Genomic DNA, 27,067 nt, shown 5'->3' on the forward strand with positions numbered 1-27,067 from the left:
CATCCGTCTTATGAGTCACACTTGACTGCAGATCATTTCAATTCTCTATTAAAAGACACTTAAGTGTAATGAATACCCTTTTAAAATCAATACAAAGTTTCCAAACACAAAAATGGAATCGATACTTAACTCCCGGTGACCCGGGTTAGCGCTAAAAGCCTGAATTATGAACGTTCAGACGGACGAAGAGTGTCGGGAGGCTGGGGATTAATGACTCGCATCCATTGTGCAAACAGACAAGCCAACGGCAGAAATCCGCAGGTGCTCACCCCAAGCCTTCTCAAGACAGAGAGGATTACATTAGACGACCTCTCATAAATCCCCAGAGCGCGGCCGCAGGTGGGGAGGGGATTCGAGTCGACTCGGCCATGTTTGTCCTCTCTCACTCCACTCCTCAGTGTTTGTCAGCAAAGCAGAAGCCACTCCAACCTTACTGAATCTGCACAAGCTCCCAGAAGGCCAATTAATGCAGCCAGTCCTCCACGGCCTTGCTCTATCAATTAGGAGGCGCAATCATCACATACATTACTGTTGATGCAGGTCTGGTCAGGAGGCTCTTTCAGAACAGAGAGAGAGAGAGATAGAAAGAGAGAGAAAGGGAGAGAGAGAGAGAGAGGGAGAAAGAGAGAGAGAGAGAGAAGGGGAAATGCAAGGCAGTAACGAGGAGTCCCGAGAGGACCGGAGAAACGGAGGAACTCAAGTCCTGCTGATGTGTGAACACGCCACCGACTAGCACCTCCCAGCACGCACACAGTCAGACGCAGGGTTAAATCAATATTTTCAATCTCTCAGGATCAATCCTGCATCTGAACATGAAGAGAAACCTGTTAGCAGTCACCAATATGTGTAAATGAAAAGCCAAACTTCATGACCCTGATGCATCACACACACACACACACACACACACACACACACACACACACACACACACACACACACACACACACACACACCCCATGTCACACACCCTTCAATTCCCACTTTGGGTCTTCATGCTCTAGGCTTCAATCAATGTCAAACTCCCTCAGCGAGTTTCACAGCTGCAAATTGCATGGGAATTTCTCTCTTTTTTTCCCTACTCTGACTTTAACATTCCAAATCAAATCCTACACCTGGTAAAATTCTCAAGATTACCTCTCACTTAGTGCATTTAGTGGTTTAACGTTCGGCAATTAAGAGGCAAAAAATAACGGGCAGGTCAAATGATCCAGAATTATTTCAATTACAGCAAATCAGTTATTTCAATAGACTGTGTCTTTAAACGGTACAAAAACGGCACCCTGTTTTACACACACAAATGCAGCCAATCGGAGCAGTGCAACCTGAAACCAGCTGCTGAACACGCTCACTCCATGGTCTCTCAAACCCAAAGCAACGTTCCTTCAAACGTTGCACAAAAGACAAATGTCTTGAACATCCATGGTCTTTGGTTTCTTACGCTTTTCGCAAATTGCTATGGTGATTAGAGTTGAAAATAAAAAATTTAACTATAGACTACAGGGAATATGGACAAAACAGAGTGTCGATCTAAACAATGTCACTGCTGATAAAAGAACACCCTAAAACACATTAAATATGTTGATAAAGAATATATTTGTGATGTGCTCGGCAATTATGCTGCTAATTGGTTTGTTTTGGTGCTGTATTGGAGTTTCAGCAGTTGTCACAGGGTGGACATTGCTAGCACGGTTACAATAGCATTTAATAGGAGTCAGTGACCTCAAACATAAGGGATGACGCTCAGATTTTGCCGTTAGCTCCTAAAAACAAAAGAGCAACGGCTTCTTTTCTTTCAATGTCATATTAACGAGAAATCCAGAGGACAAGCAGGGGAGATTTCGTTGCAAATGCAAAGTTCCAGCGTGCAAATACAGCGATACGACACAGTAAGACGCAAGTAAGTCACTGCGGAGACTCGGCTCGGCTGGTTAGCGGTCTATGAGATAACGAGTACGATGGCGTTCGTTAGCATGAAAGTTGAAGCTTTGGAAGCTAATCTGTTTGAGCAGAGTGTACAGATGAGGAGGTGAGAGAGCTGGACAGGCTAAAGGAGTAAAGCACTGCTGCATCACTCTCTTTAGGCAGATATGAAGTGAGGGCTAAGTAGCACTGGCACCACTATCGGCGGGCATTGTGGTTATTGTGGGAAACGATTAACCAAAGTCAAAATAGACCAACCTGTTGAAAAAAGGCAACCCTTTCATTACAAAAGAAATCTCGGACACAGTTGATCACGTGTTCATTAAGAAAATGAATATGCAAGTCGTTCAGGCTGGATTTTCCTTTAAGTTTCACTGGTAGGTCTATGTGGTTCTTGTACTCTGGCCATTTACTTGATAACGAGAAAAGATTAAAGTACAAATGTTTTACATTCCTAGATAGATTCGAAAGTTCTCTTTATCTACTGTAGCGTTTGCCGAGTTTACGTGATAAGTGCGTGCAGTTTTGCTAATAGAGCAATACGAGATTCCCCAGCACATTCCATACTGATGAACCCGTGAGAAGTTTGAAGCCGCAGATTGCTTGCAAAGCAAAAAGCCAGACAACGGTCTTCTGGGAGTGAAAAAAAAAAGCAAGCCTTATTTTCTCTTGCTCTGGAATTCATTAGGAAACTAAATCTCAGATGGTTGTATTTTTTTTACCCATGTCAAAGGCTAAAAAAGAGACAAAGTTTTTCAGCGCTGTAGCTTAGAAACATCTTTTGAGAAAAGGGTTGTCAATAAGATTACATCTCGCAGTGTAACCAAACAGCAGACACGAACGCCTTTGGCATTTGGTTTAAGGTGGGCAGTCAAGCATGGGATGGGTCGGCTAACCTGAAGCACGTGCTTTCACCTGGTCAGTCCAAACACAACTCGTTTTAAAAGGATATCGCTGGATCATAAAATAAATCTACAACGTCGGGGCAAAAATTCTATTACAATAACAGAGTTGGAGGTTGATTATTTGGCTTTCAAATCCTGTAATGTGCTAATTTCACGTATAGTTTAACAAATATTGTGCCCGAATTTTGAAAACATATTTCTAACTGTGCTTCTGAAGCATAACCAAATGGAATATCGGCAGCCGCAAAAACGAGAGCTTGGCAGTTTTCAAACCTCCGGGGCTTTGGAGCAATAAATTACACAGAACAGATCTAATCACCGGAATCAGCAGAAGGCCAAAGAAAATAAAACAGCAGTTCTTTTTAAAAAGACAAGTTACCATTTCAAATAACCAAGGTGCCTGTTATAAAGGTATAGTGGTTAAATTAATTGGTCTGCACCATAAAAACCAGAAGAAATAAAAGAATGGAAGTGTGACCAGCACCTGGGGATGAGTTTTCAGATGAGACCATATGGTTTTTTTTTTTTACTGCCATCTTTGCCTGCCTCAAGTGTCAAATGGACAAAACCTCGCCAGGAGAAAACTACTGGTGCTGATTAACTCCAACACCATAATACTGGATTTTGGTTAAGTGGTTAAACTTGGATACTAATAAAATAGTTATGACAATACAATCATGAATCAAGTTCAAGGTCTCTACAAACATTTCAACATAACGACGACACTGTGAAAGAATTGCGACTGGATGCAGATGCAAATTCCCTCTGCTTTCGTGAACGAATAAGACTCTGTACCAAGGATAGATCCACCTGTCGCCGTTAAAAAAAAAAAACACCATGTCTTCAGCTATATTAATCAAACCCATTGCCTGCACTCAGTAACTCATCTTCACATGATGAAGAGTAATCACAGTGTAATTGAAAACGTGTCTTTCCCAGGTGTAAAAACTACAGAGCTGCTAGCAAGCCACAATGGCGTGCCGATAAAAGCGAGGGACTGTATAGGAGGTGCGTGTGTGCGTCTATGTGTGAGTGTGTATGAGGCTGAAGTTCTCCATACTCCATTCGCAGAGTGAATGCAGGTAGCAGAGGGAGCCTGAGCGGATCCCAGAATTCCTCATTATCCTCGCTGCGGGTGGCCGGGTTTGCGGCAGCGGTCCACGGGGGAGGCCAGGCTCGCTTATTACGCTTAACTGAGCCACAGCAGCTCTGCAAACCAAGTGCCACTTAGTGCCCGTCGGAGATGGCCGCCTGGCCCTGATGAGATGACTGAGTGTGCGGCGTGTCAGTAGCAGGGCAAAAACAAATGCCTCATCAAAGCGGCACGATCAGGTCCGGTCTGCGCTTAGCTATTATGCACGGACCTTCATCCTGAAGCAAAATATCTTACAGCTTTGGGTCGTGGTCGAAAAAAATAGCACGATATGATTAACGCTCGCCACCTCCTAAGCAAACAGATGCACTGTAAAAGACTGCTCGGGTGGCCAGGGCCTGATAGCAGCCGCTAAAAGCACCCAGTTCCTGAAACAGATGGTCCTTTCACACATAATAATCATAACAGCCTGCATGTGCTCCTGAGCATCATCCAAAACATACTGTGATATTTAGACTGCTTTAAGGAAGTAGACTCGGCAAAGCTGGTTGGAGGCTGTGTGTAATTTCAGCAACGCTTTAAGATTATAACTTGTTACACTGTATAGGATGATCGGAATAACATCCATAACAAACTACACAATAATATGTTCTTCATGCCAGATTATACAGTGAAGATCCTCTAATGGTAGACCTGTGATTAAAGAAAATCACTATGTTCTGCTAACGTCATTAATCAGTGCAATCCTGGCTCGTGCAGAAAACCAGCTCACATAAACAGAAACGTTCGTCACAAACAAGTGAGCTTGAGGTAATAAGGATTTTCTTGTCCATTCTCATGTTTTGTTTACGTTTTGCTATGACCACGAATGTATCTGTCCCCAATCCCACGAGTTTCTCGTAATCTAATGCAGTATTCTTATTGGTTTTAAGACTAGCATCGGTCACGCTCAGGGTTTTTAAAAAAAATTGTTGACACAGCTAAGACGTCCTGAGATTGACGACCTCAACTCACAACCGAAGAATTCTTTTATGTGTGTTTTTTTTTTGCTATGTAAGTCGTACAGTGTAAACCTGGCTTAAAGAATCGAAATGTGAGACGTTCTTGTAGAATTCACAAATTTACCAAGATACTTGATAAAAACTTCGAGCCACATTAGAGAGAGAGCAGCTTACGGGGTGCATTATTCAAAGCAATTTGACACAAGGCGCTCCCGCACACACAATAACCTCCATTAAATACATTTTCTCTGATCTCAGTGTCCCATTTTGCTTTTCTTGTCATGTTTCACATCTGGCCATGTGTGCAGTGATGTACTCCAGAGGGTATGTAATTGCCTGCGGCCAGGCTGAATGGAGGCTCGCAAAGCAGGTGAATTATGTAAGTGCTAGGTCTTCGGCTCTCGCTGCTGAGGATTCTCGTCTTTTTCTTCCTTCTTCCCCCCCGTGCTTCTCCCTCAACAAAGCAGCGGTTGTGATGTTTTTTTGCCGCTGTCACAATTAACCTCAGAGGCTGGGCAGGGAGCCAGCGGCAAGCCCTTCAGGTAAACAGTACGATAAGCTTAGCTGCAAAAAAAAATTAGACATTGTTTTGAAGCGAGAGGCAGTTGCTATAGTAACTGTTGCTAATTAACTGCATTCAGCCAGGGGAACAAAGGGCTTAAAGGCACTCAGGACAGCAGAGTGCACATGTGCAATCCCTCTCTTTCTGTTGCTCGAATACCTGTGTCTCTCCCTTATTCTGCCCCCGCCCCTTAACGCGTGCTGGGAGAAGTGCACGAGCCGGCCTATCAAAGGCGGACACCGATTGCGGTCCTCGCCTCCCTAAAACGGAAGGAAAAAAAAAAAACGATCACGGCGTCCCGGGGCCAATCAACGTGCTTCATCAGCATCGAGGGCCACTTGAAGTGGATCTCATCAGCTCCAGTGGTATTCTGGAGAGACGGCCCAGGAAACAGCATTTCAATAAAGCAAAGACAAGAATGGAGACCATTTAAAATGATAATACTGAAGACCACCAATTTAACTCCATACGGAAATGTGCATGTGTGTGTGTATGTCTATGTCTGATTAACCCCAAATAAAGACCAGCTGTTTCTGAAGGATTTTCTTGACATCTCCTTGGTTTCATCTGATTGCTGAAGCCCTGGTCCACAAAGAGCTAACAAAGCCTGTACAGAATCTCACTTGTTGAAAGGTATCAATCAGGAGAGGGGTATAAAAGAATTTCCAAAACATTAGAAATACCATGGAACACTGTGAAGGCCATCATCAACAAGTGGAGAAAATGGTGTACCACAGTGGCATCACCAAGAACAGGATGTCCCTCCAAAATTTACAGAAGGACAAAAGACAAAAAATGTACCAGGGAGGCTGACAACGAACCAACGGCAACATTAAAGGAGCTGCAGGAATATCTGACAAGTACTGCTTTCTCTCTGCATGTGACAACAATCTCTTGGATTCTTCACATGTCTGGGCTATGGGGTAAGGTGGCTAGACAGAAGCCCTTTCTCACAAAAACATCCAAGTTCAACCAAATCACCCCAAACCATGTGGCAAAATGTGTTAAGGTCTGATGAGACCAATTCCAAATGGTATAACAATCCCATAATTCCAAAGGGTATGCTGAACCAAAAGAACACCATACCCACGGTGAAGCATGGTGGTAGCAGCATCATACTTTAAGGCTGTTTTTCTTCAGCCAGAACTGGGGCTTTTATCAAGATAGGGGGAATCATTAATAGCTACAAATACCAGTCGCTTTTAATGCAAAACCTTCAGGTGTCTGCTAGTAAGCGGAAGATGTAAAGGAATTTCACCTTTCAGTACGACAATGACCCAAAGCATACATCCAAATCAACAAAGGAATAGCTTAATCAAAAGAAGATTAATGTTTTTGAATGGCCAAGCCACAGCTCAGACCTGAATCCAATTAAAAATCTGTGGGGTGACCTGAAGCAGGCTGTGCACAGGACATGCCCTTACAATTTGACGGATCTAGAATGTTTTTGCAAGAAAGAGTGGGAAAGTATTGCCAAGTCTAGATGTGTCTGATAGTATCTTACCCAAAAACACTGAGTGATGTAATAAAATCAAAAGGTGCTTCAACAAAGTATTAGTTTAGGGGAGTGCATATACTTATGCAACCCCACCTGCTCAACCCCCCAACCCCCCGACCTCCCGAACAGTGTCTCTGATTAAAGTGGTAGTGTTTGATTAAAAGCAAACAGTGCCAGTTTAGGCCACATCCACTTCAGGGTTGAAGATACATACATTTGGAGCACTAAACAGATCAAACTAATGTCATTGCTTAACACTTCTAACGCATAGCACGTACTATGACCCTCGTTCTCTTACTCTTTAAACTGTTTAAAGCAATAATACAACACGGATGAAGTATAACTCCAGAAGAATGAAATGAAGAGAGTCCTCATTATAGGTCTGACTGCAAAGGTAGAGCAGCAGTGAAACTAATGATTGAGAAGGAGTGTGGAGTCATGAAATGAAGTGTGTCACCTTTAACTAATTTAGGCTATAAATCACACAATGAGTATCACAAGATGTCTGCAGTCAGGCATTACAACAAATAACAGAACTCCGGATTGTTTTGTTTTTGAATTTAAACCTAATTGTGCACCTTTTACTTGCTGAAAAAAAAGTACTAAAACTGTTATTAGAAAACTACTTACACCTTTCTAGAAAAGAGAACAATCTAGAACAGGCTAATGCCTGTAATATTCTACATAATCAATACACTGTTGAAAATGTTTGCTTAATATGATTAACCTCATCTAAACAGCTAATATACATGTCCTCCTACCATCCTATATACTCTGCAATCACTCGGTACGTTTACATGGACAACAGTAATCCGATATTAACCCGATTAAGACGATAGTCTGATTAAGAAACTAGCATGTAAACAGTGATTATTGATGACCTTAATCCGACTAAAGTCATACTCGAAGTAAACACAAATGGAATTAAGACGTGTGGAGTACTCCTGTTTTAGTCACATTATCGACGTGCGTTACAGACATGTACACACCTTAATCACACTATTAACGTCGTGTGAGAGTTTTCACCGCATTGTGCGACAGGACACGATCACACACGGCAATGCTCAACTGTTTGACGACAAACGAGAGCACGGCTGCGTCCCAAACCGCGTACTTACCTACTATATAGTAGGCGATATACATGTATTTCGGCTACTATATAGTAGGTAAGTACGAGGTTTCGGACGCAGCCCACGGCTTCAACCAGTCATCTATTTGCACGTACAGCATGACAAATAATTAACTGCACTTGAAGTTTTCGTAAAATTAAACATGAAACACCCAAAACTGTATACGGTACCATAACGAAGACGAACTGTATGTCGATACGTGAAATTCTGGAGGGAACGTCGGACGGTGTGGTGCGGTGACGTAATGACGCGTGCTGTTAATCGCTCTATGTTCTATAACATGTAACACGTTAACATGAAAGAAGTATTCTAAAAGCGACTCATGTAAACACCTTAATCACAATATTGTCTTTTTCAGAATAAGGTCAATTATTAGATTACTGCTGTCCGTGTAAATGTAGTTACTGTCATTTACTAACGTAGCTAGTCTGGCAGTTAACTAGCTTGCCTCTGTCAAATGGAATTTCAGTATTTCTTAAAATTTCATTGTTATATTCTCAGTTATTTATTTAATAACAGCCAATTCCGCCAGAATGCACATATCGACTAATACAATTTGCTCATCGCTTCACAGTTAGCTAGCTAGCTTAGCACACAGATGCTGCAGCCAAAAGGCTTCTGGATATCACAATGTCCTCTAATCTCAACTTGTGGAGATTACTCGGTGACCAAGAGTTCAAATGTCACACACAACAAACACATTTGTAAGGTAGCACAGACAAAGTCTTCTTATAATGTATGTTTAGCAGAACTGACCATCCAAAAGGAGCTAGCCACTTAATTAGCATAGTTTGGAGTGCAGACGTACTTAACCTCAATAATATCAGTACTAACCTGTTGATCAAGAACAATTCAGTGATTTTCCTTTATTTAAATGGAAGTAAGAAAGGGAAAAGATGTTCCATTCGGTTCCTGGTTAAATGTTAGCGCTTTGTGTGAAACTAACCGTAGCATACGGAAGCATTGCTCTTTATGCGAAGACTCTTCACGAGTTGTATGTTTTCTTTTCAGAGTGGTTTCTGTGAAGACTAGCCATTTTGTTTGTTACGGAAATTAATATTGAATTCTAAATATGAATGAATTAATAAATGTTTCAACCCACAAGCTCTTTTAAATATAATGCAACAGTTTATGCAGCAGCTCTGATTTGTAGGAATGGCATTGACTTGCACAATACAGGTGTTGACTCATTCTGTGATTTGCACACATAAAATATATTTAAAAATTTCGGATTTTTAATTTGCCCGGCCTCCCCGCTGACAGACGGCCCTGCTTGTTCTGACAGTTGTAACGGCCCTTGTTAATGCTTGAGCGAGTGCATGGGTCACAGTTCACGGTGCGATGGTTTTGGCACTAGGAGCCCGGCGACAGCTGCATGGCTGAAAGATGAGCCCGGCCCCTACAAAGAGCGCCGAGTCGCAATCTGCCACCTTCAGCTCTCCGACGTTCCCGCCAAACTAGTTTCGGCAGTGAAAGAATGGCACAGTGCCGGAAACAAATACAACGCCCACACTCTGCCATTCAGACCTGCCCTCTCTGACCCTGTATCTCAACCTCATCGCCGCAAAAATAACAAACCGACAAACACACACACCTCTGCTTTCTAGTCCTTCTTTTTCCCTACACACAAACTTATAGTACTGCGTCAACGGCTTTACTCTCAATTCACACTGATATGGAGGTTTTCCGGTCGTTCTGAATGTCTGTCACTAGGAAGGCGGTCGTGACGGAAAGGCCGTTGAGTGCACATGCAACCAGACACTCTGAACATCTGGCACAGCTGACCTCCGCTCAATCCTAACGGGTCACAGCAAATCGAGACCAGCACACAACCTTCACAAACGCACAGACAACACACTTAAAATAGCACCCTGACAACTTAACACAACACCGTGTTACATATGACCCTCATTACCGCTTCATTTATTACAATTAATACTTCTTGATAAAAACAATCCTCAGAAATATTTCGGACTAATACGTGCATATAACTAATTGTATCCTATTATTTAGATATAATTGTTATTTATTTACTTAAAATACATTTATAAATATTTATATTTTACACTATTATGTATTTTGTGTCTAGTGTCCGGTGGCATAGTATCCTCTAATTAACTAATCTATTTATTTATTTGTTTGTTTATTTATACATTTATTTATTTTTTTCATGTTATGTTTTTGAATATTAGTTAATTAGTATTTTATGTATTACATTTTTCTTTTCTAATTTATTTTGTGTCTTTTTTGTGTCTAGCATGTGGTGGCATAGAAACCTCTTCTTTTTATTTATTTATATATATTTTTTTTAAATATATCTCTAAATCAGTGAGCACTGGCGGCTCTTGTACTTGCTGTTAATCATTTAAAACTCGCCAGGCCAAGCCATTTGTCATGCTTTAATCCGAGGCAGAGGGAGAGAGTGTGAGTGAGTTTCTCTGGCACTCCTGGTGTACAAGGAGAAGGAGGAGGGGCTGCAGTGTGTGTGTGTGTGTGTGTGTGTGTGTGTGTGTGTGTGTGTGTGCGCGCGCTGAAAACCTCTTTGTAGCGGCAGCTGAGAGCCATCGCTGCGACTCCTAAACATTACATTTCATTTGGCCGGAGAGGTCACATGACAGCTGCAAAGGACGCCCCCCCTCCCAGGGCCTTCAGCTTTCACTTGATACTGACAGGCAGCGAGAGACTACGCAAGAAAATATGCCCTCTTTCCATGACATCACCCAGCCAGGGTTTTTGGAATAAAAAGGGGGGGTGAGGGTTTTGGGGTGGGGTGGGCGGGGGGTTTGTGGCACAGCTGGTGGCAGCCGTGGTGCCATCTGCTCCTGACTAATAGTTCATGCTGCTTTACTTATAGACTCCGAGCTCTCCACAACAGCCAGCAAATAAATACTACTGCTGAGGTCCGCAGAGGCCAGACGGGCTAACACATTAATTTGCTGACTGACGATTAGTCTCATTCTTCCTCCAATCGCTGTGGACGTTATTGCTGTAACGAATGAGTCCTGAGCTCTATTTAAGTGATCGGAAAAATAGAGTCCTGAGCTCTAGTATTCTGATCGTTCTTTTTTTTTTAAAAAAAAAGTACTCTAAGCCGGACCTCTAACCGTTCCGCCACTCGTCCTGAGGCTCGCCTGTTCTAAACCGAGGTCTTCAAGGGCCAGACCGCTAGCATTAATTCACTGGCTGAATTATTCTCATATACATCGTTCACTCGTTTGTCCTTCCGTTTAATTCCTCACAGCCCAACATCCCCGATTGGACTAATCGTGGTGCCCAGCAGGGTGGAGGTTACCTGGTGGGTCCATGTCACATGAACTCTATTGGACTAATTTAATTTGGAAAATTTCAAAGCACCTGTCCAGTGGGCTGTGATCTCTCTAGTGCGGAATCATTCATTAGCTTATTGGCCGAAACATCATCGTCTTGGCTTAATCTGTTCGCTACTGTAATATGGCTGTAAAGGTCATTTCAGGGGTGGACAAATTGCACACTGGCCAAAATGGAAGCTCCAGTGAGCTGCCCAGCCCCATGTTTTGGTTGCCCAAAAACTACTGACTAGGCTAGACTATATGTAATAAAGTATGGCAAGCTAGTTAGCTAGTTAAGTCCAGATACAACGACATTAATGAGTATAAATTACCACAAACATAGTGACTCGGCCATAGCTATTATCCTTTTCTAAGAAAGTGTCTGAGGTAGCATGACAAAAAAGCCAGCAAGTCACTGATCAATGTTTAACCACGAGCTGACCGAGCTATATGACCGTTTTTTGCTCAACCCATATCCACACCTTGATCAGTTTCTGGGTCAACTTGTGGGTCAAGTCGATCCAGTCTAAACACCCCTCAGCAAAATGTGCAATTTTTCTTCTTTTTTTTTTTTTTTTTTTACATAAACAGACCAAAGAAATCTACTAAAGTTCCTATTTTAGACGTGTTTTGCGTTGAATACTTTGAAAAACGGAAGCAGAGGTCTTACCATACATCTTGCCTTCATCGGAGAGGATGATCTTGCGACGGCCACAGGGTGGGTAGATAGCAAGCGCCTCCTGGAAGCTCTGCTCGATGTCAGGGCTCCACACACCCTCGGCGTCATTGTCCATGGGCTTCTCGGCAGTGTCGCTCATCCTCTCCATGTCCTCGGCAGGACTTTCGCTGCCGCTCCAGCTGCTGGGATCAATTGTGGCGGTTGGGACCTCCAAGCCGAAGCCTGGAGCACGCTAGGGCGAGACCTGGTGGAAAATGAAAACAAACGTGGTGGTCAGAGATGCAGTCGCTGTGTGCAGTCCCTGAAATACACCAATAACAAAACGTCCTGACGTGTTCTACTCGTCTTATACCGCAGCAACTGGCCAATGTTGTTTTTTTTCTGTTTCATCTGTTCACAGTTATATTTAATCGTGCCTTCTCTCCGATGAAGTCGGTTATAACAATTAAATAGTTCTTCCCTCACCAGGATCTTTTTTCCTCTCTCGTGAAGAGACCGCGAATCGCAAAACCGCCTGTCCCGTTGTGGGATAAACGGCAATATTCGACATCCACAATATTCAAATAATAGTAGAATAGTAGAAAGAGTAAAATAATAGTAGATGAAGGATCCTCAGTTGAGTTGGACCAGGTGTCTGAGTAGGAAGAGCACCTGGCCCTCCAGTACAAGAAACTGTTGAACTGTGACACTTGAAAATACCACCATTACCCCCAGTGTCTTACTTGTGAAGAGGCTATCCATGCAGCCAGCGTCTGTAGGCGGCTCTTGCATCCTTCAGTCAAACAATGCTCCATTTGAAAGGGAACTTAAGGGGAGCAGATTTTAAGTGAAGCATTTGCGAGTAAATGCATGGTGTGGCCATGCTAAAAACGACCACGTGTAATGACTCAAACTCAATATAAAACTTTATATACAGAACACGTGAAATCATGGTATAATATGTTTTATATTCAGCACAGGCTAAGCCCTACTTACTCAAACAAGTCAGGAAATCGCGACACATGCTAAAAATGGTTGCTTTAGACCAACAACATAAAACCAAACATACATATAAAAGCAGGACTAGCACTATAGTCGAAACTTCAGCAAAACAGCAATTTTATGAAAGCCAAGAATGTAAATGTTCATTTTAAATGCCCCCACATAGCAAACACTGCTAAAATAGCTTCTGAATTTCACCAGATATTAAGATCATGTTTCTATTTTCCTCAGATGTACTTTCAATAGACTTCCAGAAGGATCCGATTGCCTTGAGAAATGAGCTGGGTCGAATGAGGAGGCAGCAGACATATAACCTTAAAACACTCGGCCAAAACCACCTGGCATCTCCTGTAAAGCAGCAGACTTTCTTCTCTAAAAGGCCTTTACAGCCGAGCCAATTTCAGCCCAGCTGTCCGTCCCCTCAAACCGCCCCTTAAATCTGGACGGAAATCATGTCAGCCACTTGTGTGAAGCGCGACACGGCTGCTCGCAAAACATCCAGAGCAATATCAAATGGAATAATCTTTTTTTTTTTTTTTTTTGAAACCTCATAACGTAGCCAAGCAGAGCCTGGTTTTCTTGTTCTGATTTGGGTGAAGGCAAGGCCTTCTTCCTCGTTGCCTTCTGATAGCTTAAGCGCACGGTGCCAAAAGCCTAAGAATAGTCACTAAAGTGACTTGCCAAAGCGAGTTCATTTGCATGCTGAAGATTTTATACTTTATACAGGCATGCAAATTACTGAGAAGCCAAATGTGTCAAAAATGTGAGGACTTTTGGATGTTGTCGCAGTCCCGTCCGGCCCCCACCCCCATCCCATCCTCCAGACGAGCCTTTCCTCCCTCGGCTTGCTCCCGTTCAGGCGACACAAGCTGTTGTGGGACTAGCAGCATATGTTTCTTCTAGAATGTCAGTTCATGAGGGGGGAAGGGAGCAAGCTGTTGAGGGAGGGGAAAAAAAAGTCAGGGGGAGGATGGGCAACTCGGAGAGAGCGGAGGGAGCTTTTCCTGAATTCCGTTTTTGTGTGCTGAATGCTGACGCTGCAGAACTGACTCACAGACTGTTGAGGAGGGGGGGGAACCTATCCTATCCCGTTCTGACCACTAAATGGTTCAGGCCTTTTCTTTTTGGCCCTGCTTCGCACTCCCCCACCCTGCCTGCATAATGAACTACGCTGCTAATCACTTCCAGCACTGCGACAAGCATGTTGCGGTCGTTCGGCATGGTCGATCATACTGCAAACATGTTTTTAGCTCATCAGCGATGCAAACTGTGAAACGATGTCCAGCCTGGATAAACATGCTTAAACAAGAACAGTCTGTGCTTGGTGAATCTTTCTCGAGTGGCCTACTTTCACCAATGCAGTGTCTGGGCATGTCCGTATCGTCTGTTAGGACAATTGTGACATTTCAGTCTTTGGGTTTTTTTTTTTTTAGAGCATTATATATTCTTGAGAGTGGATTGAAGGGAACCAAAGATTCCACTTCCACAGGTGGTTGCCCCCAACGTCACACGAGGAAACAAATACCACCATGTCGCAGCAGCCTATAAATTATTAAACCTCAGCTCCCTGTTTAACAACTTCACATCCGAACCTGACTCGAGGAAACAGAAAGATTGTCTGTTTGGAGGTTCACACTATACGACACACAAAACACTTTATTAGCATATAATACCACAGCACTATGGATTTCTCAAATCTGATTGGTTAGAAGGTGTTATTAATTTTTTTTTCTCTGTTTAATTTCTGATCGTAGTTCCAACTGTAAATCAAATCTCGGGTTCAAATCGGTGCACACTACTTAAATATTAAAAGTAACGAAAACTTAAAAATTGTACTCAATTAAATACTTAAAATATTTTAAATATCCATCCATCTTCTATACAGTTTATAATTCAGGGTCACGGGGTACTTTAAATATATCGACATTATATTATACCTCTAATGAATTTTTTTAATGTATAAAATATTTCAATATTTAAAATGCATTAACCTTTGAAGTCCCAGCTTATTAATATTATTATTATTATTATTATTTAGTAATTCAACTTAAAGCACATTAGTCAGTAACTACTATGAATTATTCAGTAGCTACCGTGAAATTAATGAGGAGAAAAAAAAGGAATGCAGTTCTGGGAATGAGGAATGCAAGCCTGGACAAGCCGACAGGTCATGGGAGTTTAAGGGGTTATTGTGTATTCCCCCCCCACACCCACACCACACCACACCCCATCCCATCCAATCCACCAAGTAAACATCTACATGAGAAAATAGAAAGAAGTGTGACGAGTGAAATCAGCTGGTTTTTATGCATACTGACCATTTGTCTGTAAAATGAACAGCTTTTACACTCAGACACGTCTTGACTTTGACCCACAAGCTGAAGCCGCTCTGGCAAGAAGGAAAGTCTAGAGTATTTTGGTCTCTTGAAAAATGCTGCTCCATTATACTATTGATTTCGTGCCCATATAACATTGTATTCATAACTCAGCAGTTATCCGGCCAAACGTATTATTACATTAGACAAGCTACACACGAGTTAAATATATTTAAAAAATGTTTTCTCTTTACAACGCACTAGCAAGTGATTTTGATATATCGGTTCGACATTAACTCCAGGCTTTTTACAACACTCGTACAGGCGGCATTAAGGCCACATCCATCAACAGGAACAAGCGTTAAAGAACATTCCGGGCAGAAATCAATAGTCTAAAAACAGCCTAATTATGGGACATGGCTTTAGTCCCTCTGTGGTCATTTACGCTTCGATAAATCAACTTAACTGATTTACCTCTGCCGCAATCTCATACGCAACGTGGCCCTCGGGAACTTTCTTCCGAGTTCAAGAGCTCTTCATGATTGTATTACATTATCATGCAGAAAACCTGAGCACGATTTAGGCTTGATCTAATATGTGCTGGTATTTCATATTTTCACTTCCTCTGGATTACAGAGATACTCTAAACATCCAGGAATTAGAAAACTAATACAAGTTCAGTTGCTCTTATACACCATTTCACTTATGCACTATTCGATCTGTTTGAACCAAACCCTGGTCTGATATCCCTGTCCGTGTGGTCCGTTTATGCAGATGAGAAACGCACTCGGATGTGGGCCAAAACGACCGGTCCAAAAGCGTCTGAGTGAATCCGCTTCCAAGTGATTTGATTCCAGTGAGAAAGTGATTGCGCAGTCCATACAGGATTTCACAGAGGTTTTTTGTTGTTGTGATTGCTACGGCCGAAAATGCTTGATTTTGCTGCAGCTTTTTTCCAAATTTGCGATGCGTTTTTGTGGGTTTTTTTTTTTTACAGAAAACTACTTGAATTGGCAAACTTGCGATTGCATGAAATTGTTCTGCACGTTCTTTTGCAGTGACGTTTGTTGGCAAATGAGACCTTTTAGCTGTATTCGTGTTTGACGCACGGGAATCGAAGAGGGTTTTGGCTGAACATGCGTTACGGGTGACGTCACATGATACGTCTTGGCCCAAATCTGTGGAAAATCTGCGGCCATTTTGAAAAATTGCAAGCTCCTCTGAATATTGCGGAGTTTGCTTACTTTTGCATCAGTTTCTGCGATTGCAAACTCCTGCAGGGACTGACTGGAAGAGTAACAAATACGCCATGTATTTTTTTTTTCATAGATGTGAGCACACTGAGCCAAAGGACAGAGCTGTAGTGCTACAGAACTATGACATGACAGAAAATAAACATTGGACGTGACACATAAATGTTTCCTGCTGAAGGTATGGTTATTGTCGCCATATGTCCATCCAATGAATGAAAGAGTTATGAGTATGTTTTCAGCCCTACACACTTTTTCAGTTTCTTAGTTTTAATGCGGTGCGAAACTAAAACAAACGTTTGACGTGGTGCGAAACTAAAACAAACAAAACAGCGAACAAATCAAAAGTCTCTATTCTGCTCCGATTCAGACTGAAGAAAAAAACAGACTAACAGCTACAAAAGCGCACTCGGAGAAATGACTTCTCTGACCTCAGAAAGTCTTTAAGTGCAAAATCCTATATCTAATTATGACAGGACCCTGAACTATTCGGCACAAAGCTGTGAACTCTCACACGTCCGCTCTAAATAGAGGCAAAACCGAAGGTACACATTTACCGAATCCACTTGTCTGTTTTGTGAGAAGAATCCACTGTGCGCTTTGAGGACGGAACGCTTTCTTTCAAATACATTTCGTCTCAATACACATGCTATTTATTTCAATTAAATGATCATTAAGACTCATTCTGATACGTCGGGTTTATTTTTTCCAGATTAACAGGCGTACATATGGACACCGGAATGTTACTGCTACTGACCAAATAAACTGAAACTGGACTGCTTGTGATTTGTGCAGTATGGCTCCAGATAAAGCCAAGCTCCATTCCGTTTGTCTAAGGCTTGATGACAGATGGAAGCAACAATATACTGTGTTTACTCTCCACTCTGAGCGTGTCAGACAAACAGGCGACACTGATATCCTTCCAGGGACAAGCAAGATGGCGACCCAACAGGTCTAATTCATTGATCCATCTAGCGAATACGGTTTCAGACTGATGGAGCCGTGTGATGTGTTATTGCAGTTTTTTTTTTATTACGCATGGAAATGCTAATTACCGGCTATATGCCAGATCACGATGTTTATCTCGTCTTTATCAGAGATGCTTCGAAATATCCTCAGCATTCCACTAAGAAGGAAGCATGAGGACAGATTCTTCCTAACCTTCCTTCTAATTCAATCCCATAACTCTGTTTGCCAAACAACAGTTCACCAACAATAAAAATAATAACAATAATAATAAAAAACTCTAACTGCTGCTCCAACTGAGGGATTGTCATCGCAATGTAGCAATTTTTAGACAACAGAAATGTCCCATAAGAAATATGTAAAGAATAAAACATGACAGGGCATGCTGTTATAGGAAAATAATCAATGGTCAACTGTCACATAATGGAGGGTTGAGTCGGATGCAAGCGCAGATAAGAGCTTTATTATAGACGTGATAGGCAGACAAATCCAAATTGTGAAACACAGGCGTGGTCAGAACAGGCGAAGGGTCAGGCGATCAGCAAACAGGCATGAAGCAGGCAAGGCAAAGCACGAAACGAGAAACTAGGAACAAGATCAAAAACCACGAAACGAACCACGAGGAACAAAATACAAAAGCCTTAGTACGGTGGTAACACTCAATACTTTGCGACGAACAATGGACACACGAGGGGTTTAAATAACAAACAGCTGAGACTAATGATGACACATAAGGGAACAACCAGTGACAATACAGGGGCGGAGACAGGACAGAAATCATAACAAATGCGCGTGTCAAAAGTAAACAAGGTCAACGTCACTGAAACCTGAGAGCGTGCACTCGCGCTTCGAGCTACAGCGCTAGCACGAGGGGAAGCTTTTTATCCCACAGCAATTTGCCAATGATTGAATTTTTTTTATTTATTAAAGAATGACATGTCATTATCTGTTTATAGATATGGTATAGTTCCCGTTATCACTTATTATTCAGTCTGTTTTCTCCCTGATTTGTTTGTGTGATTGTTGCAGCCAATAATGCTCGATTTTTCTGGGGCTTTTTCAAAATTTGCGCTGCAACTTCCAGGGGTTTTTTTTTGCGCTTTTCTGCGGAAAACTAATTGAATTGGTGAAACTGCAATTGCACAAAATTGTTTTGCACGGTCTTTCGCAGTGGTGTTTGTTGGTTGTTGAGACCTTTTAGCTGTACTCGTGTTCGACATACGTGAATCAAAGAAGGCTTTGGCTGAATGCACATTGTGATGACGTCACATGACACGTTTTGGCCCAAAACTTTAAAAGTTTGCAGCAATTTTGATATATAGCGAAGCAACCCCAAACCATAACATTTCCACCACCATGCTTCACAGTTGGTATGAGGTGCTTCTACTGAAAAGCTGTCTTTGGTCTGCACCTAACATGTCTGCTGTTACTGTGGCCAAACAACTCTATCTTTGATTTGCCTGTCCAGAGCACGTTATTCCAAAAGACTTGGTCTTTGCCTATATGCTCATTGGCAAACTGTAGTCTTGCAAAGGCTTTTTCTTGGCACGCCTCTCATGCAGGTCAAATTTGTGCAACTTCTTTCTGATTGTAGAAGCATGCACTTTGACACCAACAGCTGCAGGACTTACTAGCAAATCCTGTGATGAAATTTTGTTGTTCTTTTTGCATCAGACGGTCTGCTCTTGGGCTGAATTTTCTGGGACGGCCAGTCCTGGACAAATTGGCAGTCGTTTGAAATCTGTGCCACTAAATGATTTTCCTTCCAGTGGAATGATGTATTTCAAATAATTTGGAGATCTTTTTAAATCCCGTGCCAGACTCATAGGCATACACAACCTTTTTTTTCTGAAGGGCTTACAGAACTCTTTAGATCTTGGCATGATGACACCACACACCTCAGTAGCAAAAGGAACACCAGACACTAGATATGAGAGGTGTATACATAAGACAGGTTCCACCTGCACTCCCTAAGTAGGTTCTAATCACTGACCTTGAACAACTGCTTCAAATTTTATAGATATGAAGGTGTGATAAATGTACTGCTATACTTACTTTTTCCATGAGACTGATCTGTTTTTTGTTCATTTGTGAAAATTACTACAAAATGTCAATTTCATCTGTCATTAGAGTGTATCACCTTTAATAACAGGCACTGTTTTAAAGATGATCAAAGGTTTGCTTGTCCAAATGTGTACAAAAAAGCCAACAATTTCCATAGGGTGTGGTTGTTTTTTTTGTGAATGTAGACAATCACACTGCCTGGTACATAATACAGTATTCCAGTATAAATATACAATATTAAAGCAATAGTTGAGCCAAAAATAAAATTTACCCAATTTGTTGACCAACGACGGCTTCGTTTTTGGTCACGTGGACTCTTCTAACCTTTTAGCTACATTCAATTCCAGCGCAAAACTCAAGTAGCAAGCTTAACACACCAAACATGTCCTTCCTGATCAACCACATTTGAAGTAAATGGGAAATTGTGCAATTTACTTTTAAACAAAATATTTCTTTACTGCTTATTATGAACATCTGACCATCAGCATTTTCTTCAATTCTATTTGTATTGGGCTTCTAAAGAATTAAAAGCATCCCATATCACTTGTTTGAACATGGAACATTTTGGGAAATAAAACGTCTCCCACTGAGAAGCTCTGGCAGATCTCAAACTATCAGAGTACACAATAACACCCAAATCTAACGAGTGACTGTTTTAATTTGGCTTTTTTCTTCAATATGATCATTACAGGCAATCAAACTGCCATAAAATGAAAACATTGATGGGAATGTAGAAGGGAAAATGGAAAACAAATCCAATTTTTTTTTTTTTTTAAGCTTGCTCACTTTAATCAGCATTCACTGTTCAATTTGCCTTTATTTACGTACATTCATGTGCAGAAATGTGGATACTGTCTAATCTAAAAGAGAACTTGTTCATACACTGCTTTATTTATAATTACATCGATAAAAAATTAAATATCTCCTATAAACAAAACAATTTCTCCTACATACTTCAGATTAAATAGGGTTTGCTGCGCAGTTTTAAAAGAGAACAATGAAGGATAATGTATTCCTGGAAAACAAGCCTTAAACATCATCCTTCACAAGTTACGAGGTGTGTTTCACTGAATAAGATTTATCACAGGCTTTGTTCTGTGCATTTGGGGGGGGGGGGGGGGGTTTAGAAGTCTGTATACTGTAAACTGTATTAATGCTTCAAACACACACACACACACACACACACACACACACACCTTTTCTAGGCACCATGCCCAGGGGAACTTGCACTCCAACACACTGTTCCTGAATTTAAAAAAGGGCAGAGCTAAGCTGGGTCGGGTTCCAGGTGACATTTTTCCAATCTTCAACTGTCCAGTTTTGCTGAGCCTGTGCCCACTGCATTCTCGGATTCCTCTTCTGGGCTTCCAGATGTGGTTTCTTCGGCTGTTGTGGTCCATCCGGTTCAAGGTTCGACGTATTATGAGATGCTTTTCTGTTTACCACGGCTGCAAAGAGTGGTTGTTTGAGTTAGCGCCGCCTCCCTGTCAGCTCACTGAGCTCTCTCATCAACAAGTCATTTCCACCCACAGAACTGCTGCTCACTGGAGGTTTAGATTTCTAGAGACTACAGAAAATGAACGAAAATCCCCAGGAGATCAGCAGTTTCTGAAATACTCAAACCAGACCATCTGGCACTGATGATCAAAAATCCCTGAGATCAGCCCCCCCCCTCCTCCTCCTCCTCCCCCCTCCTCATTCTGATGTTTGATGTGAACATCAAGCAGAAGCTCTTGATTTTATGCATTGTGCTCCTACCACATGACTAGATATTTGTATGAATGAGCAGGTGTACAGGTGTTCCTAATAAAATGGCCAGTGAGTGTATAAGCATATGCAAAAAAAGAAGAGTTAGGATTGTTTTAGAGCGCCTGGGCGGATAGGGTTAAACGGTTTACTGCCTTTAATTATCCCTTTCTTAGTAAATCACAGATGCCAGATAACTAAGCACATGCTTATAAGAGCTCCACCTTCAATGCACTCTGCCATGCATGTGTGTGTGTGTGTGTGTGTGTGTGTGTGTGTGTGTGTGTTGGAGGTGCTCAGCTCCTCCTGAGGCTAACTCCCTCTCTGATAATGTTCTGTGCACGCTGTGGCCAGGATCTGCCTCAACACGCCTCTTTCACAACTCACTGCTATACGCACACACACACACACACACGCCAACAGTTCCAGGACTGGGGATTTGAATGTGAAAAAAAATCGAGCAGAGCTTAACTGGCTACGGGCCTGTGACAGTGTTTCTGCTATTGGTTCTGCTTGGCTGATAAGAAACTGATGGGTCAGACAAAAACAAAGGGAAGAAAAAAATGACACAGAAATGGGATTTCCATCCAACCCTTTTTTTTTAATGTTTATGCAAAAGGAATGGAAATGCTACTACGCTGATTTTACCGCTGTCATGTGACCACTTTCGTTATAGTTTCAACCATCAAAGAGTTATCCGCAAATTGTTACATTTTAAGTGGTCTTACTTCATTTCTGTTTACAGCAGAGCAGCACTACAGCGAAGGAGATGGCGATTCAGTGACAAATCCAATCGTTCGGAAAAGGTACACGAGGTTTCCAACCACTTTGCACATTTCAATGCGCGCATAGAGTTGAGCGCAAAAGTATGCATACCCTTACATGGATGTCGGGCTGCAATTCAGCGACAGTGGCGTCCTGTGGTGCACGTGGTCCGATGTTTCTTCCGAACTTCAGCTCCTACCTGAAATTAGTTTCCGTTTACTCTCCGACACGCAAAAATGGAAAGAAAACCTGAATGGACAACTGTGGATTAATCTTATCCTGTCACATTCCTTATATATTATACAAGACATTAAAGAAAAATAGAGCTTGGAAGGAAGTAGCAAAGATCGTTGGTTCCTCTGTTACGTATACATCAGTCCCTCTGGGACTGTGCAATCTGAGAAAGGAAACTCTGCAATATTCTCAAACTCAAGCAAACTCTGCAATATTCGAAGGAGCCTGCAATGTTTCAAAATTACTGCAGATTTGTGCCAAGATGTGCCATGTGACATCATCACAACGTGCAACGTGCATTCATTCAACCAAAGCCCTCTTCGATTCACGTGCACTGAACCTGGGTACAGCTAAAAGGTCTCGTTTACCAACAAACATCACTGCGAAATTGCACTGCAATTACACCAACTCAAGTAGTTTTTCACACAAAAAAAAAAGCACAAAAAAGTTCCATCACAGGGTTTGAAAAAAGCCGCAACAATCACAAAAAAACCTTGACTGGTACGTAGCTAGTACAGTTAGCTTGCTTTGCTAACCTGCCAACGTAGCTAACACAAAGTTCAGCACGTACTATGTAAATTTAAAAAAGCACAAATTTTCAAACCCGTTGGTACATGAATTAATTTTTGTTTAAATTACTCAGCTTTCAAAGCAATAAACAGGGTCTGCTTTCTCATCGGATCTAAAAAAAACAAGATACAAACTAGAAGTGACATGAGCGACTCGTCACTTGATAGTGTGAATGTCGTAGGGTTTGTGCAAAATGAAGAAGAAAATGAAGAAAGAAGAAAAAGAAAAAAAAAGACGTTTAAATTATACAAGCCAAACATTTTGTGTTCATAAAAGGAACATCAGTGATAAAACAAAAATGGAAACTAAATAAAAGTGTATTTTCATTTTTTAAAAAAGGACAAATTTCCTCTTCCTGAATGCAACATCAATATTCTCAAAAATTGTATTATTATAAATAAGATGTTTCTTAATAGATACAGTACTTTGTACAAAAAATATATTTTTTCCTTTCTTTTTTCCATTCAAAAATGACTGAGACATACAAACTTTTGCACTCGATTTTAATATATTTTTTTTAATGCTAAATATTTTAGAAGTGGTGGAAAGGGTTTATTTTTTTTAACTTGGTGTTGTGGGTGTTCAGTCTCTCCATGACACTTTTGCTGGGTGATCTACTGATTGCATGTTCCTCGTAATTCCCCTCTTCCGAGTGTTTGTAGACCGTAACTGGTGGAAACATGGCAACTGGCAAACGTTTCCAGTTTGCTTGCTTTAAATTAGTGAGCCATTTGGATGGAAACCTAGCGTGCAAGCAAGAACAAAACCGCCTCAGACAACTCTTAAGGGAAAAGAAATTGACCAATATTCAAGACTCAATCTGGACAAGATCAAGCGGAGAGCAAAAAAACATAAATCGCTGCAGCTTTCGGTCAGTCTTGTGGAAAGCGAAGACCGACATCAGCTGTAGGACTGAAAATGAGAAGCAGGTGACTATCCCTGTAGAACCTGAAGCTCCAAACTTTCTACTTCTCTTTAAACAAAGCATGCAGTTAAAGACCAGAACCATCTTGGTGCTAAGTACAGCTCCATGAACTCAGTATGATAATTCACAATATGACAGAAAACTCAATTAATGCGTCCTTTCAAAGCCTCCTCTTTTGAGAGGCTGTTTGCATTTGAATGGAATATTTCTGCTAGTGTGTCTCTTTTGTGTACCGGCGTCTGCTTCGCTCTTAGGTACGCAGGTCCTTTAGAGCGGTGGAGTGGACGGACATGCGCTGCGCTGCATTCATTAGAATCATATCAAAAAGTCTGCCCTGTGGAAAAAAAGAGCCCTATTTACTTGCTCGTTCATTTAAGGCATATGTCTCTATGGCATCATTATATCCATCTCATCATTTAAACACAAAGCGTCGCACACAAAGCTGGCTGAAGAGAACATGAGCCAAACTACAGTACAGTGATGGATTCTGAAACAGGATAAATGGCACTTTCAGGGAGCTAAATCCTGTAAATAAGTTGCATAATATATAATCTTATACTGTTCAACTCTTGATTCTGATTGGTCAGACTATTTTTCTATAACAGCAGCTCTGAGCAGTTCCAGCACTCGTTCTATTATGAAGTTAGTATTAGTATTAGTTGGGGGTTGGGGGTTTGAATCTCGCCTCCACCCTGTGTGTGTGTGTGTGCATGTTCTCCACGTGCTTTGGCGGTTTCCTCCAGGTACTCCGGTTTCCTCGCCCAGTCCAAAGACATGCGTTGTAGGCTGACAGGCATTTCAAAATTGTCCGTAGTGTGTGAATGGGTGTGTGAGTGCATGTGCGAGGAGTTGGCACCCCATCCAAGGTGTCCCCCGCCTCGTGCCCCGAGTTCCCTGGGATATGCTCCAGGCTCCCCGCGACCCTGTGTAGGATAAGCAGTACAGAAAACGGATGGATGGATGTATGGAGATTTTTATTTAGAGATTTTTGGAAGGAGTCTCCAGTGTCAGAGCTTTGTGAAAGTCTTCAGGACAGACCATTTTGTTCTTTGCTGAATCTTTTCAAAAACTAAATGTCTAAGAGATAACAGGGACTTCTTTGAAATGCAAAAAAATGATGATTATTGTAAGCTGTGCTAAAGGCATTTACAAGAAAGCCCAATTGTTAATCCTCAGCACCATGCGCTAATCCTTAATTCAAGAAAGAGGACAGGTGACAACACAGCTGCTGGTGTGCACCAAATGACGCACCCACTCCAATTAGAAGGTCTCGGAATCGCATGGCCTTCACAATGCACCTCTTCATGCTTCAAGTTAGAACATGGACTCGGGCGCCTCTGGCAACAGCGTCATAACACCATTCAAAGGCGTGTGGTAAGTGGCTCTCCTGCTGACCCGAGCTCGTCTTTGGCTTTGGTCACGAGCTTGTCAAAAAGCAAAAAAAAGGGTCTGTTCGAACACTAATGATCACAGCTTCTATGAGGCAGGAACGCCACCTCTGGAAACTGTCGCAACCTCAAGAGATAAGTGCGCACTCCTCTCCGGCTGACTCGGGCTCCATGGAAATAGTCTTATTAGTGCGATAAAGAGGAGGGGCTGTGGGCAACAAGTGAATGCCTCAGCGAGAGATGAGCCGAGGCTGTGACACGGCATTATGGGAGATGACACTTATCAACGGATTACAAGGAGCGCTACGGTCGAGGCCGAGCCGGAATGCAGCTTCTTAAATTAAGAGACCCAATTTCAGCCGTCGCACAAGGCCGGGGTAATGAAATAAAAGACGAGAGGTCCGAAATGTAATTTTCTGTGTCGACTCCTTTCGTGTGATTATCTCGGAAGGTGCAGTGATCATTCCGTGAATGGCTTTCTCCAACTCCGTAATGACCCGTTGTAGTTAAGGTCTCAAAGAGAAGAACTGCAATTACCTGGTAATTACTAAAGCGCAAGGCACACAGAGTATTTCAGAAGTGTCCTACTGAGGCTAGCTAATTACTGCTGTAATGCCTCAACTATCCTGGAGTCTTCGGGTTTAGCACAAGTAGTGACCGGTTACGCATTTTTACAGCGAGATGTAAACGTCTGAGATTTCACATGCTGTGCGTCAGTAAAGTGCACCCATTGTCACAAAAATGTAAAATATAGGATGATAATAAAATAAAAAAAGATACGGTATATGATTAATTTAATTCTAATTATAACTCCTAAAATATTTTTTTTTAATAAATAAATGAATTGTTTTCATAAAACTGCAAGAAGAATCCATTTTTCCCCAAAGTTACTCCTAGGGTTTCTATTATCTACTGTAATATCTACTGTTTTATCAGATATTACATTTGAAATGTAATTTAATATCTGATCAAAATTTTTTTTACTAATGCGTCAAAATATTAAAAATATAGTCCCAATGAATAAATTGAATTTATTTTTAATTAGCTTTATTCGTGCATTTGAATGAAACGCTTTTTAATCTATTTATTTATTTATTTTAATGCATTGAAAAAAAAAACTGATGGAAGAAAAAAAAAAAGCGCTGATATGCCAAATATTTTTATATTAGTGCCAGGAAAGGTCATGTGGTGTAGGGAGGTGTGAAAATAATAGTCATGTGGTACACCTAGTGCACAAAAAAGCAGGTTGAGTAATAACTTTCCTACAATAAATTCTGGGTGTTCACATTTGATACACTATTTCTAGTCCAAATAGCAACTCTAAAACCCAGTGATTTTAAAATAGCCATATTTTAAGTATGATTTTATTTCACCATTTCTATTAAAATGACGCGTGAAGCTGTTACGTCATGATATATTAATCAAAATATTACAATGATCGTTTTCAGATAGAAACCATACAATTGATCGAGGCAATCTGGGTCGTTTGGAGAGAATGTTCCTCCTGGCTTTGTAAACACGTCTCCATGCTCTTGTAAAGCTGAAATCAGAAAGCAAAAGTCCGGTGGAGTGGACAGCCAGTGATTCTTCTCCTACTGGCAGCGCCAGAGCGTTTATTTCATACCTCTTTAAACCCACGGAGCTGGATGCAGTCAATCCTTCTCATGCCATCCGGCTCAAACCTCAGACCCGATCCCTGCTGCTACTACAGGCCACTCTGGGATCAATTTCTGTTGGCCGGGATGCTGGATTGATTTACAGGGCCTG

At 41.6% G+C, this 27,067-nt stretch overlaps 1 protein-coding gene across 5 annotated transcripts in view; it reads right to left on the bottom strand.

Annotated features, from left to right (window-relative positions):
* tead1b (TEA domain family member 1b) overlaps nucleotides 1-27,067 on the bottom strand; it is a 77,002-nt gene that overhangs the window by 31,467 nt on the left and 18,468 nt on the right. For all 5 annotated transcript variants that reach the window (XM_053633941.1, XM_053633939.1, XM_053633942.1 and 2 more), the window contains exon 3: nucleotides 12,088-12,340. In XM_053633941.1, coding sequence (XP_053489916.1) covers nucleotides 12,088-12,244 — 157 coding nt within the window. In that variant the 5' untranslated portion in view covers nucleotides 12,245-12,340. The remainder of the gene's footprint in view (nucleotides 1-12,087; nucleotides 12,341-27,067) is intronic.

The sequence above is a fragment of the Ictalurus furcatus genome, chromosome 10 (assembly GCF_023375685.1).
Source record: "Ictalurus furcatus strain D&B chromosome 10, Billie_1.0, whole genome shotgun sequence".
Taxonomy (NCBI): Eukaryota; Metazoa; Chordata; class Actinopteri; order Siluriformes; family Ictaluridae; genus Ictalurus; species Ictalurus furcatus.